At 43.1% G+C, this 13,396-nt stretch overlaps 1 protein-coding gene across 1 annotated transcript; it reads left to right on the top strand.

The window, feature by feature from the left end:
• Nucleotides 1-1,290: 1,290 nt before the first annotated feature.
• Nucleotides 1,291-2,513, top strand: CLUP02_17020 (uncharacterized protein; the record flags this gene model as incomplete). Its single annotated transcript, XM_049295936.1, has 2 exons — nt 1,291-1,565; nt 1,622-2,513. 2 exons carry the CDS (start codon nt 1,291-1,293, stop codon nt 2,511-2,513), a joined length of 1,167 nt encoding a protein of 388 aa, XP_049153083.1.
• Nucleotides 2,514-13,396: the final 10,883 nt, after the last annotated feature.

Genomic DNA, 13,396 nt, shown 5'->3' with positions numbered 1-13,396 from the left:
GCGAGTCATGAGGCATGTATGCACAAAGCATTCACCCACATGTTGTAAGCACCTTATTCTTCTACTCCACATTGACCATCAAATCTTTTCACATATTTTGACCGAGACAGTGACAATGATGCCCAACTAAATGCAGAGTTGTGGAAAGAAGCTTGAAAGCCAACGACAAGTGGAAATCAAAGAGCCTGGGTAACTTGAACAATTAAATTCGTTACATCTCACATACGCAGATTCTTCTCGTCAATTAGTGAACAGTTCTCATCATGTTCTATGAAATGTATTATATTCCATCTGTGAACCCATATACCTTGATCTTCTTGGCTGTTCGTCTGGAGTGTTTGCTTTTCGTGCCTCGTCCCACTGATGATATTTTTATCGTCTCAACTTCTTCATCGTAAGTTGTAGTCCGTCCAGTCGTCCCAGCTCTATCACAGCAACTTTGGATAGCTCCAGCCGTCTGAACATTTCATGTCTTCCTAAGACTTGGGATATGGTGCCTTCCACCGTTCGTCCAGTCTGCTAAATTCCGGATTGCTCCCGCCCTCCCTGTTTTAGGCGGCTTGTACAGCTCCCGGGAGCCGTGTCTACTGCGGCCTGCATGGTTCCCGTCACTCCATCCAACTGCGGCTTTGAAGACATCATGATTCCTCAGGACAACTCATCATGCTTAGTCGACAATCATGATCTGTCTACAATTGTGATTAGTCGTCGAGGGCTTTTCTTTTGTTTACCTTTCTCTTTCTCGTCGCATCGCCCACCTTCCAGAAAACTCTTCTTTTCCTCAGCCGCGATTTTGGTCAGGATTCAATCCAAACATCAAGTACGCCATCGCGCATTATCATCGAAAGAAGCTTCGGCATTCCTCTTCATCGTGAGTTCTTCATTTTCTATCTTCTATTTTATTTCCCGAGAGATGTATCATTGTCGAAGAGCAGGATTACTGACCGCGCGGAATATTTCAGCTTCTCTATCCTCATCTTGGAGCGAATAGTCAACAATTCGACGAGTTCTTTCCATCGCCATCCTCATCAGTCGTAGCTACAAGCAGCGATTCTCATCATCGGACAGCATCGTCATCTACCCTACTCGCCGGATTGTCGACATCAGCATCCCGAGCCATCACGCCGTCACTGTTATCAGTGGTTGAACTCTTCCGCCAGTATCCTAAACAGTTCAGCTTCATCTTCATCAAGCAGAACCATATCCTGTGAGTCTCCATCCCTGGACGATCGCCACGAATATTCTTTTCGTAAAGCCGTGCGATACTAATAATCTGCGTAGCCAGATACAATGGAGAGCAACATGCAGCAGCAGCAGTCCGCTAGCCAGGCTTCTGGTAGCAACGCCTCTGGCGACAACATGAGCGCCCATGGTCATGACGCCCAGCAGATCCAGCAGATCCAGCAGCATCAGGCCCAGATCAATGCTCCTGATGGCCCCGCTGCTGACAGCCCTGGTCATAACAGCAACATGAATCTTCACGATGATGATATCCAGCAGGCCCAGCAGCAGCAGGCCCAGCAGCACCATGTGCTTGTCCCCAACCATCACCACGGCATGGTCCCGTAAGCACCCATCTCTCAACACTAACATATGATAATGCTAATCACCTTATGCTCAGGATTGCTCACGACCCCACTGCCCAGAATCAGCACCAGCTCGCGCTTCAGGTCCACGGCCAGGCTTTCGGCCAGAACAATCAAGCCCACCAGCAGATGCCCAACCCTGTCGGTGCCGGAAACCCTGCTGCCAGTTCGCAGAACGCCATCATGGCTGCTCATGGTACTCAGTCCCTGGCCTTCGGCCACGCTCTTCATGCCCAGCAGCAGGTGTACACCGCTATCGGTGCCGCAATGGCGGCTTCCAACCACAACGCCAACATGGCTGCTCAGCCTCATCAACAGCAGATTCCCAACGCTGTCGGTGCCGGAAACCATGCCCCCAACATCCATAATGCCATCATGGGTGCTCAAACTCCCCAGCCAAGCCTCCCTGGAGCCGCCAACCCGATGCACTGTTCTAAGTGCCGCAAGAATGGCAATGTGGCGTGGAATACCCGCTTGCAGGACCCAGATGCACAGTCGCGCGTCTTGAAGACGTTCGCCACGTGCAACCACTGCAAGTGGTCCCCTCGCTTGCAGGACGAGCCGGCTATCAACTGGGTCATGCGCAATGCCCCCTGGCTGGTCAACGACGTTGGGGCGTACTGCCCTTGTTACGTGGGCAGCGCGGGTAATCATGCCCCTCACCCCATGTGCCTCACCCGCACCCGCACCCGCGCGGGTGCTCCCGCTCCGGCCGCCCTTCACGCCGCTGCTCCGGCCGCTGTGCTCGCTGCCGCCCCCGCCCCGCCCCCGGCCGCGCCTCCTGCTGCTCTCCTTGGAGTTCCGCCTGCGGGCTTCGTGCCCAACCCTGTGGCTCCCGTCGCCCTGATGCTTCCCGATGCCGGTGATGCTGGCTATGACCGAGACGATGGAGATGCCGAGCTTTTCGTTATGCCAGGAGAACACTAGAAGAGTGTGGCGTGCCTTTTAGTATTAGAAACCCTCCCCGAAAGGGGAGGGTAATCAATAAGTACAATAGATACTCGAGTTCCTAAACATCACTTTCTTCTTTCTGTTCCTCTAGATCCAGTGATTCATATAACATAGTGAGCTTCTTTTATAGTCTAGAAGTTTCCTACTCTTATTGCACGTATTTGCGTGAGAATCCGTTGTTATTAGTGAGATTCGAGGCTTAGCGGTATTTATATTAAGCTTACTACTTTATTACACTAGCTACTTATTAATAGGTATATGACATAGGGAAGAAGCTTATAGAGGCTAACTGCTATTAGGGTCTAAAAGAGGAATTATTAAAATCTGCCCTTCCCTCGAGGTATATTACTAGCGCTCTATATATACCTAAGCTGCTCTTTTATTATTTAGTCCCCTTTTTTATACCCTCTTAAGCTATCCCTTAATTAACGAGGCCTAACTGGCGAGGCTTAATAAGGTACTCCCTCCCCTAGGCTTTGTCCCGAAGCCTATTTATAGTTTGCGTATATTATATTAATCCCTTACTTAGGAGGTCTTTAAATATATAGTACGAGGGCGGGTATAAGCGGCGCCCGTCGGCCTGAGTATAGACCCCTTATTCTGGATAATAGCCCTATAATTTTATACCCGGGTTATTTTTACTTATAGGCTATCCTTATGACTGCTAGTACTTAGGCGGTCGTCGCCCTACTTTTATTTACTAATATTAACCCCTTTCTAAGCTACTATAATTCCGAATTCCTTTTCTCTTTTTTTTTATCCGTAGTTATTTTTTTTATATATAGTTTTTTATTTTTATTAGCGTCTACGCTACTCCCTCGTTACGTAGATATTATAGCTAACGAATATTTCCTAGATCCCTATTTTTGTATACTCCCCGCGCCTAAGTAAGTCTTTTTTAGAGTCGTTCCGTAGTTGTTATTAACTCGTTTTAATATAATTATAACCCCTAATTGCGGCGTCGTTATTATTAATAGCGGAACGGTTGTTAGTACTATAGGTGCGCTTAGTAGCGGCTATAATAGCGGTCTATTTAAAAAGCCCGATATCCCTTTTACTCGCCCTAACCTCGTACGTATATTATTACTTATATACTACTTATACTAACCGTTATAAACTCTTATTAAGAAAAAGAAGAAGGCGAACGCTAAGAAGATTGGGGTCGGCTAGGTGCGCTCGCTCCCCTACCTCGCTTGCGTTATATATAAAGCGCTTAATCCGAAAGCTAAGTATTATAATTAGCTAGGTCGGTAATTTATAGCCCCTAGTTCGCTCCTTTATTTAATACTTTTCTAAGATCTAGCGTGTATTATATTAAGTATACCGCGCAGAACTATTTTTATAAAAATATAGTAAGTACTTAGCGCTATTGCTACTCCGTTGCTTTTCCTAAGTATTATATTAATAGTATTTTAGGTCCTTAAGTTTACGGAATTTATAATACGAACTTTTTAGAGTACCGCACTCGCTTCTAATAGCGACGTTTATAATTTAGAGGTTTATTACTCCGTTATCGCTTTATTATCGCTACTACTTAGGTTACTAATATTATTTTATAGCTCTAGTAGACCTACCGAATTGCCGTTAGTAATACGTAGAGGGCGCTTAAGCGCGCTAGTAAAGAGGCCCGCTCGACCCCCGTTATTAATAGCGACGATAATAAAGTAGTTACGAACTCTTTTTATATTACGTCTTTGTCTTATAACGATATTATAATTACGCTACTTTATATTATCCGCGACGAAGTGCGCCGCTTTAATAATATTTTAGTTAGTATATAATCGCCCCGCTTACGCTCCGTATTCGTAGCTAATTATTTATAGATTTGCTAATAATAAAGAGATTATTTTTTTCGTAACGACCCCTAAGATAATAACTAGGGCGGCCCTTTTGTGCGTAAGGGCGGTCCCTCTATAAATAAGGGCGGTCCTTTTATGCGTTATAAGGATTAGGGAAACGGTTAGTAATTAGCGCGTTTGCGCTACTTAGTTATAGCTATATAGCCCCTTTTTTTCGTTATTAGTAACTAGTTCGCTACGTTATTAAGCTCCTTAGGAGCTAGGGCGCGCTACTTAATTAAAACTCGTTTTTTATATATATTAATTAACGCTGCGTTTTTGATATGCCTAGTTAGCTCTTACGTATCTTCGTCGCTACTATATCCCTTTTACTAAATTAGGTATTGTCGCCTCCTCTTTAGCCCTTTATATTATATAATATTTTTTATTTTATAAAATAGCTCCCTATTTATATCCCTAATAAGTAAGGGCTTCTGAGGGGCTTCCTCGCGGTATTAATACGGCTTGAGTAAGGATATATAGAATATATTATATATTTTATATTACGTTAGTATGTTTAGTTAGTAAGCGACCCCCGCCGTTTTAATTATTAATTTAACTTTAAATAGGCCTAGATACTTATTAGTTAACTTCTAGCTAGGACGCTACTTTTTAATATTCTTTTTTAATAGTAGTACCTAGTTACTTATTTTATATGATATATCTATCCTAGCTTTGTTAGCTTATTACTTATACGTCTTACGTACTTTTTATATAAAGGGTCGTAGAGCTTTTTAATTAGCTCGTAGTTAGGTTATACGCTCCTTAGCTAAGATATTCTATATACTGTCTCGAGTCCTCGTTAAGATCGATATAGGGTACGTAAGTAGGAACCCGAGTAGGGCCTTAGTAAGCGCTTTACGGATTATTAAGTACTAGGCGTTATTATATATAAACTCGGCTAGGTAAAGACGTTATGCCTAATCCGATTAGTCCTAGGTATAAAAGTAGTAAAGGTACTATTCTAAGTATTAGTTTTGCTATTTTATTTAACTATCTGTCTATAGGTAGAACGCGGTATTAAGACGCCTTTTTATTATTAAAAAGTAGTAGAGATAAGTTTAAAACTTATTTATAAATAACGACCCCTTATTAAAGACGATCCCTTTAGGTATTCTAAACTTAGTAAAGATTTTTATAAATAGGAGGTCTGCGAATCCTTAGGCTATAAGGGTCGTTTTCGTAGTAATATAAACGCTATACTTTATAAATCGGTTTATTATAATAAGTACTGCGTCGTAGGGGCGCTTCTTAATTAGCGTAATCGATATGGGTAAGCTTATAATAAAGTCTAGCGATATCTCTTATTATAGCCTAACCGGGGTAGGTAGGGGGCGTAGTAAGCTATACGGTTTATAATAACGAGGCTTCGTCTGCTAGTATATTATATAAGTATTAATATAACTTTTTATATCCCTACTTACTCTATCTTAGTAATAGTAGCGTTTTAGTAGTACTATTATCCGCTTTATACTATAATATTTTATTGTGGGCGTATTATAATATATTTTAATAACCTCCCTCCTTAGCCCCTTATATAGCGGTACGTAGGCGCGGCTACTATAATATAATAGCCTTTTAGAGTTATATACCTAGCTTTATTGTTATTTTTTCTTAACTAAGCGAGGCCGTCGGTTCTTTTTAGTCTACTACTTATCCTTTATAAAAGCGTCCTCTTATTAAGTGGCCCGTAGTCGACCTATTATTAGTAACCCCTCCTTGCTAAATACTATTTTAAGTACTCTTATTACGTCGGAGTCCCGTAAAACGAGTAGCTCGCGATTTATAATTTTAATAATAGGCTTAAGTAGCTCTTTAAGTACTACGCCGTAACTCTAACGCCCTAAGCTCGTAGCCCCGTTATGCCTCTCGAGGTGCTCCTCGGAGTTCCCTCGAGCTAGAGCTCCTAACCTCCTTCGCTTATTTCTTTATACTATTACTAATTCCGCTTTTAAAATACTTATTATCCTTTTTACTTAGGAGCCGCTCCCGTAGCTCGTCCTCGTATACCTTATTACTACGACTCTAAGGGGCTCTTATATATTTCTAGCGTTATAAAAGTCTTCTCTTATTTTTAATAGTAGCTCCTCTACTCTGCTATTATTATTATTTTTACCGTAGTTAGGTCTTTATAATAGTCTATCCGCTAGGTTCTTTATACCTAGCTTAAACCTAATCTCGATATTAAACGCTACGAGTTCGTCTAACTAGCGTAGCTATCTCCCGTTTAGTCTCTTTTTTATATTTAAGAACTATAGGTTAAAATAATTTATAAATACTACGACTTAATTTTAGTTATAAGCGAGGTAGTGTCGCTAGTTTTTTAGTACGTTTACGATAGTTAATAGCTCCGCGTCTTTTATACCGTAGCGGCTCTCCGTATTTATTAATTTCCTCGACCTATAAGTAATTAAGTACTAATTACCCTTAAATAATTGCGTAATTACTAAGCCGATAGCTCGAGCCGAAGCGTCTATTTATAACTATATAGGTAGGGTAGGGTCGAAATATCGTAGTATTAGCGCGTTAGTAAATGCTATTAGTAGCTTTTTAAATAACTCTACGGCTAGTATTAGTAGCTCTAATTATCCCGGTTTTACCTTCCTTAGTAAGTTTATTAGAAGTGCCGTTATCTTAGCATAGTTACTAATAAATCTATAATAGAACCCCGTAAATCTAAGGAACGTCTATATATCTTTAACGCTCCTTAGAAATAGTTAATTTACTATAGCTTCGGTGCGCGCGGGTTCTATTTTTATACTTTCGTTAAATACGATATACCCTAAGAATCCTATATACGATATATAGAACTCGTATTTACTACTGTTTAGATATAGGTTTTATTACCGTAATCTTTATAGTACGCTACGTACGTGCTCTTTATGCGCTACGTAGTCGTTACTATATATTAAGATATTGTCTAGGTATACGATATAGACGGTATTAACTAGGCTACTTAGAACGTTATTAATATACGCTTAGAAAGTCGTGGGCGCGTTAGTTAGCCCGAAAGGTATAACTAAATATTTAAACTACCCATATCTAGTACGAAAAGCCGTTTTTTACTTATCGCCCTTAGCTATACGTATATAGTAGTACGCGTTTTTAAAGTCTAGCTTTGTAAAGATAAAGGTATTAGATAGTCTATTTAGTATCTTTCTAATTAGCGGTAGCGGCGTTCTATTTTTCTATATAATCTTATTAATTACTCTATAGTCAACGCAAAGTCGTAGCTCTCCTCTTTTTTTAAATATAAAGAGGATAGGTGCTCCTACCGGGCTTATAGAGGGGCGTATTTAGCCCCTAGCCTCTGCTTTTATTAAATAATCGCGCAGGATCTCGAGCTTATAGTTCGATAGTAAGTAAATAGGTCCCTAGGGGATAAGTACCGCGTTATTTAGTTTAATATAGTAGTCGTACAGTACTCTATTTAGTAGCGAAATAGCTTTCTTTTTTAAAAATAAGTCGTTAAAGTCTTAGTAACGTAGCTTCTAATCCTTAGCTACGCTCGCCGGTACTATATCGCTATTTATAGCTAAGTTAATTACGATATATATAAGTATTACTAAAACTAAGTTATTTAATAGCCCCTTTTTTAGGGTATTTAAGCGGATATGTTATTCGTAAATTAGATACTACTACTTTTTTTATTTTTAATTAATTAGCGGGTTAATATCCTCTAGCTAGGGGAAACCGAGGATAAGCGTAGGTACTATAATATTAGCTATTATAAAGTAATATAGCTATGTCTCCGTTACGTAGTTGCTATTAGTAATTCGAAGCCGTAAGTAGTAGCTTCTTAGCGTCTCTATTTATTTGCCCTCGACGTTTATTAACTATAGTAATAGGTAAATTCGTAGATTAGCGTTAAAGTTATTAAGTAGCTTAATATTAACTACGTTCCCTTTTACTCCCGAATCGATAAGGGCGCTTAGCTTCTTTTATACGTAGTTTAGGTATATATAGGTCGGGATGTCTAAGCGCCGCCCTTATTAATCGCTAGCTATTCTTTTTATTAAGATAGTATTCGAGCTCGTTACTAATCCGCGCTACTTAGCTAGGGTAAGGTCTAATTAATAACTAGCGGCCTTATGCCCCTTTTAGTTATATTTATAATATATAACGCTCGGGTAGCTATTAGCAAGGTACCTAGTTTTACTATAATTATAGTACTATTAATACTACTCCCATAGTTACGGGCAATCCCTTATAATATAGCTAGTCTCTTTATAATTATAATACGTAGTATCCTTACTAAGCGAGTTACGGCGTATTCTTTGCGTATTTAACTTATTAACGCCCCGGTATTTTCTCGCTAGCTCGTTTAAGTTTAAATTAGAATATTACCTAGGGGACGTTCGTAGGCTCCCTACTAATAGCGAGGATTATTTAATATGTCTTATTAGCGATATTAGCTATAGGTAAGTCCGCGGAAGTTCTATTTACGATACTATTACGAGGCGTAGTTCGGGCCGTAGCTTACTTATTAGCGTAGAGATTTTCTATTTCTTTATTAGGATATATTTTAATTCTATTTCGAGCTTATTAATGCGGCTAACGAACTCGTCGACTTTTTTTTTTTAGCCTTACGAGGCGCTATTTAGTTATATACTCGCTACTATTCTTTAGCTAGCGGGATTAGATAGGTTATTTTATAAAAAGGTCTCTAGTTCTTTTTATATAACCTAGTCTATTATAAAACCGGGGGTCCTTTAGTAGTTAAAGATATAATATATTTAGGAGGTTTTTATACCGCCGTTTAGGTAGCTAACCGTATATACTACTTTGTCGCGGTCTATTTTTATTTATTAAGCCTATAGATCGAAGCGATAGTAATAGTTAAAGAGGAAGCTCTATAAATCCCGTACCGATTTATTAGCGTATAATAAGTTAAGAAGGGATAGCGGTCTAAACGTAGACGTTTTATTTACGGCGCTTATTTAAATTAGGAGGGAGCTAGTAAATAGGGGCTTAGGTAGTACGAACTCGTTACTTTATTATTACTCGAGCGGCGCTTTAAAAGCGGCTTTACTTATTAAACTATCCTTAATCTAGGGGTTTACGTTTCTATTTATATCGAAGCTAACGTCCGAGGCTACTATAGCTAAGACCGTAGCCCTTAGCACGGGGGCCGGGCTATTTAAGGAGCTCCGTAAGCGTTCTAAATTTACTTATTTTTTACGTAGGCGCTCTTCGTACGTTATAATAAGGATTTCTTCCTCTAATTATCGTTCTTATTCTTATAGTTTTATTAACTTATCGCTTATCGTTCGGTTTAAATATTAGCGAGTAAGGGTAGGAGGTTTGCTATTTTATTTAAAATTCGTTAATACTCCTAGCGATACGGTTTTTTTACGTCGCTACTATATTAATAATTCTATTACGCTTCGTTTTTATATTATTTATTAGGGAGGAGGCGACTCTAGGGGGTCCGATAGAAAAGAGTCGTCTTTTTTTTATTATTATAACGCTAACTACGCTCTCTCGCTACGTCTCGTTCTTATTAGCATTTTGAGCTTCCGGCCTAGTCCCCTTCGTAAGTAGAGATTTTAAACTATTAATAGGTATACGATATAGAGAAGAAGCTTACAGAGGCTAACTACTATTAGGGTCTAAAAAAGGAATTACTAAAATCTGCCCTTCCCTCGAGGTATATTACTAGCGCTCTATATATACCTAAGCTACTCCTTTATTACTTAGTCCCCCTCTTTATACCCCCCTAAGCTATCCCTTAACCGACGAGGCCTAACCGGCAAGGCCTAACACTACCTCTATAGCCTATCTATAGTTAGCGCCGCTTAGAATAACGTTAACGATAGCGACCCAGAGCTATTTATAATATAGGATAAACACTAAGGTAGGCCAGAAGTTAGCATTATATTAAATTAAAAACCCTCCTCGCAAGGGGAGGGTAGTTAAATAATATAATAAGAAGATTTAAATGCTCTAGAACATCACTTAACTCACTTTGCTCTATTCCTTATAGTCCCAGTAGTTCACACAACACAATGAATTTCTTTCACACTTTAGGAGTTGACTATCCCTAACGCACGTATTCGTATAAGAATCCGCTGCTGCTAGTTGAGACCGAGGCTCGGCCGTACTTACCTATGTCATGCTTACTGCTCTATTACTCAAGTTGCCCTTTTCGCTCTGATGCTTCCTGATGCCGGATGCTTCCTGATGCCGGTGATGCTGGCTATGACCGCGATGATGGAAATCCCGAGCTTTTTGTTATGCCAGGAAAGCACTATGGAGGATGTGGTGTGCCTCTTCAGATCAGCTCCTCGCAAGGGGTGGGTAGTCAATAAGTACAAGAGATTATTGAGAGCTCCTGAGCATCACTTTCCTCTATTCTCTAGATTCAGTAGTTCACACAACACCATGGGTTTCGTTCACAATCAAGTTTCCTGCCCCTAATGCACGTATTCGTGTAGAATCCGTTGCTGCCAGTAAATGTTGAGGCTCAACGGCAGGTTATGGTCGTAACATCACGGCTCTAGTGGTTCCCATGACCCTGTGGCTTCAATCGAGGTGCTCTATGCGGACATGCGAGAACCACTCTCTTCGGAGCTCCACCTGCGGGCCTTGTCCCTAACCAGGTTGCGCATGTTGCCGCGATATAGACGATGGAAATAGACAGTTATTCATACCTTGGTATGAGGAGAGAGTTTATAGGATTTGTCGGAGACTAGACTTCTGATGCTTTGTTTAGCTCCCTCCAGGATCAGCAGCTCAAATGGGTTAATGTGCTCTTTTCACAATGTGAGAGTAAACGACCCCTAATGCACGTATCCGTATGAGACTCGGTTGTGACCAGTGGACGTCGAGGTTCGGCCGAGGCAGGCCGAGGAGGAGAAGCAGAATTGGAGAAGACAGGGAGTTGATTCGCGCGGAACTCCACAGCAGCAATTGCAAGTTGTGACTGGTTGGGACCTTTGGGGGCGACGGCAAGAGGAGGTTTGGAGCCGAAAGTCAAGGCACATTCCCTGTCGACCTGGCAGATGCTTGCAGGAAGGTGGTGTCTACTTTCTGGGGGAATCGGATGGTGGGAGTGTCCCCTTGATTCGAACGTGACCCGACCGCGTCGTTGGGAGTAGCCAGTGATGTTTTCGGAATCGGCATCTGCATTGTAGGCAGAGCCAAGCACGGCGTATACTAGGTGTCAAATGTCAGCATCGATCAAGCTTCTCGTAGGTCTCCGTCCATAGTGTCTTCTCATGCCGTGTCCAATGCCAATAATGAGCCAGGAGGCAACGGACAGGCCAGAGTGAGCCGAATAGCCTCGGGAGGAAGGCGTGGTCAAAGTCGGCTGTTTAACGCAGGTCGATGGAGAGTGGATGTCGTTGTTGGTCGTAAATTGTTCTCCTGAGGTTGCAGTGGTTGTTGTCGGGTGCAACCGGGGATGACCCATGGGTACGTACTGCCCTGGGTAGTTCCGGAGCAACTGTGGAATTACCTAAGCCCGGCACGAGAAGAGGGGATACGTACCCAGACATTTAACCGTTCGCTCTGCACCTCGAATTTTCAGTCTTCTCGTGGCTGCTGCTGCTCTCGACTTCCACACCAAACAGGACATGAATCCAGCATATTCAAGCTGATTTCCTACGTGGAGGTACACAACAGCTGCACATCGCCTGCTGCAACGGCAATGAACCAACAAACGAAAGCGAGGTGGTGGCATTGCAGATGAAGGGCGCAAAACTTGGGGAAACCCAGCACAAGAGGTGTGGGCTGGGCCTGGATGGGGAAGTGCTTCAGCGCATCCGTCTGCTAACTGAACCGGCCATCAAGGCCTAGACGGCTGCCCTACAGTGAACTCCAGCGACTCCTCAGCGGCCCCGGGCATCCAGTGCGGCCCATCACGCCACTAAATCCCCAGACTTACCCCACATCTCCTTCCTCGTCGGGTCCGCTACGGCCCACCTTATTCTCGCTAAGGGCGCGCTAGTCTTCGCCAAACGACCCTAATCCGTTCTTGGATGCGCTAGGCACATTGACTCTTCCGATCTCCCAGGCCACCCGCCGCCATCCCCAACCGTCAATTTCGTCCTTGGGAGAAGTTCCACCAATTGTCCTCCTCCAAGCCTCGGACGACATTTCCCTTCTAGCCTCTTGAAGTCAAGTTTGTCTCTTACGCTTCCTCTTTGCTTGATGCCTCGATCCCAGACTAACCACTGACCAGAAGCCCCCCCAGATTCGACGGTCCGTCGTCCCTACTGCGCCGCCATCCTGCCTCCCCCATCCTGACTTATTGTCAGTCACAACCAGTCACGAGTTCTCCCCCTTGTCTCCAGACTCGTTACGAAAGACTCCTCGAGGACGAGAACCCCGGACTCGTTTTGGCACTACATCGACCACGGCCCATCAGTAATCTGCCTCTCCCCGCCCCCGGCTGGCTTCCCTTGGCTACTCCCGCCGGCGTCTTGGATGTTTCGACCATTCACAGCTTGTCAACTCCCTCGTCTCTCTCCGCACTCTCTTCCCCATGGCTTCCTTCACCCACTCAACATCTTCCAAGACCGTCAATCCCGCCGCTAGCCACAAGGCCCCGATCGGCTTTCCACTTGAATGTGGGTTCTGCCTCGCACATGGCCAGCATTTCCCATGCCCGCCCAGACATCCAGTACCATGAGGAGAACATGGCTTGAGCGTGAACGGTATAGCCTACCCCGGCCGGCACGACGAAGGATCTCCAACACGGTTTGATTGGGGAATGGCCCATCCATAGAGGCCAAGCTTGGGGGAAACAAACTGCTTCTCCACGGGGTCGGCTCAGGCCAACCGTCCCATCCTCGTCCCAGTACCATGCATATTCTGCAGACTGCAACCATGGCATGAGACGAGAGGAAGCCGACTGTCTGGTACCACCTTGATCTCGCCTCGACGCGACTTTAAAATACTACAACTGCCCACCCCCAGCTCACCGTGCCTGGTCCTCCTGTCTCTTCTCGATACGACTCTGCTCCAGGAGCTTGCCCATCGTCAACAGCTTCAAGCAGCCCCAGAGCGTTCGCAGCC

The sequence above is a fragment of the Colletotrichum lupini genome, chromosome 9, assembly GCF_023278565.1.
Source record: "Colletotrichum lupini chromosome 9, complete sequence".
In the NCBI taxonomy this organism is placed as follows: Eukaryota; Fungi; Ascomycota; class Sordariomycetes; order Glomerellales; family Glomerellaceae; genus Colletotrichum; species Colletotrichum lupini.
The sequence above is the reverse complement of the archived record's forward strand: the minus strand, read 5'-3'. Positions and strand labels throughout refer to the sequence as shown.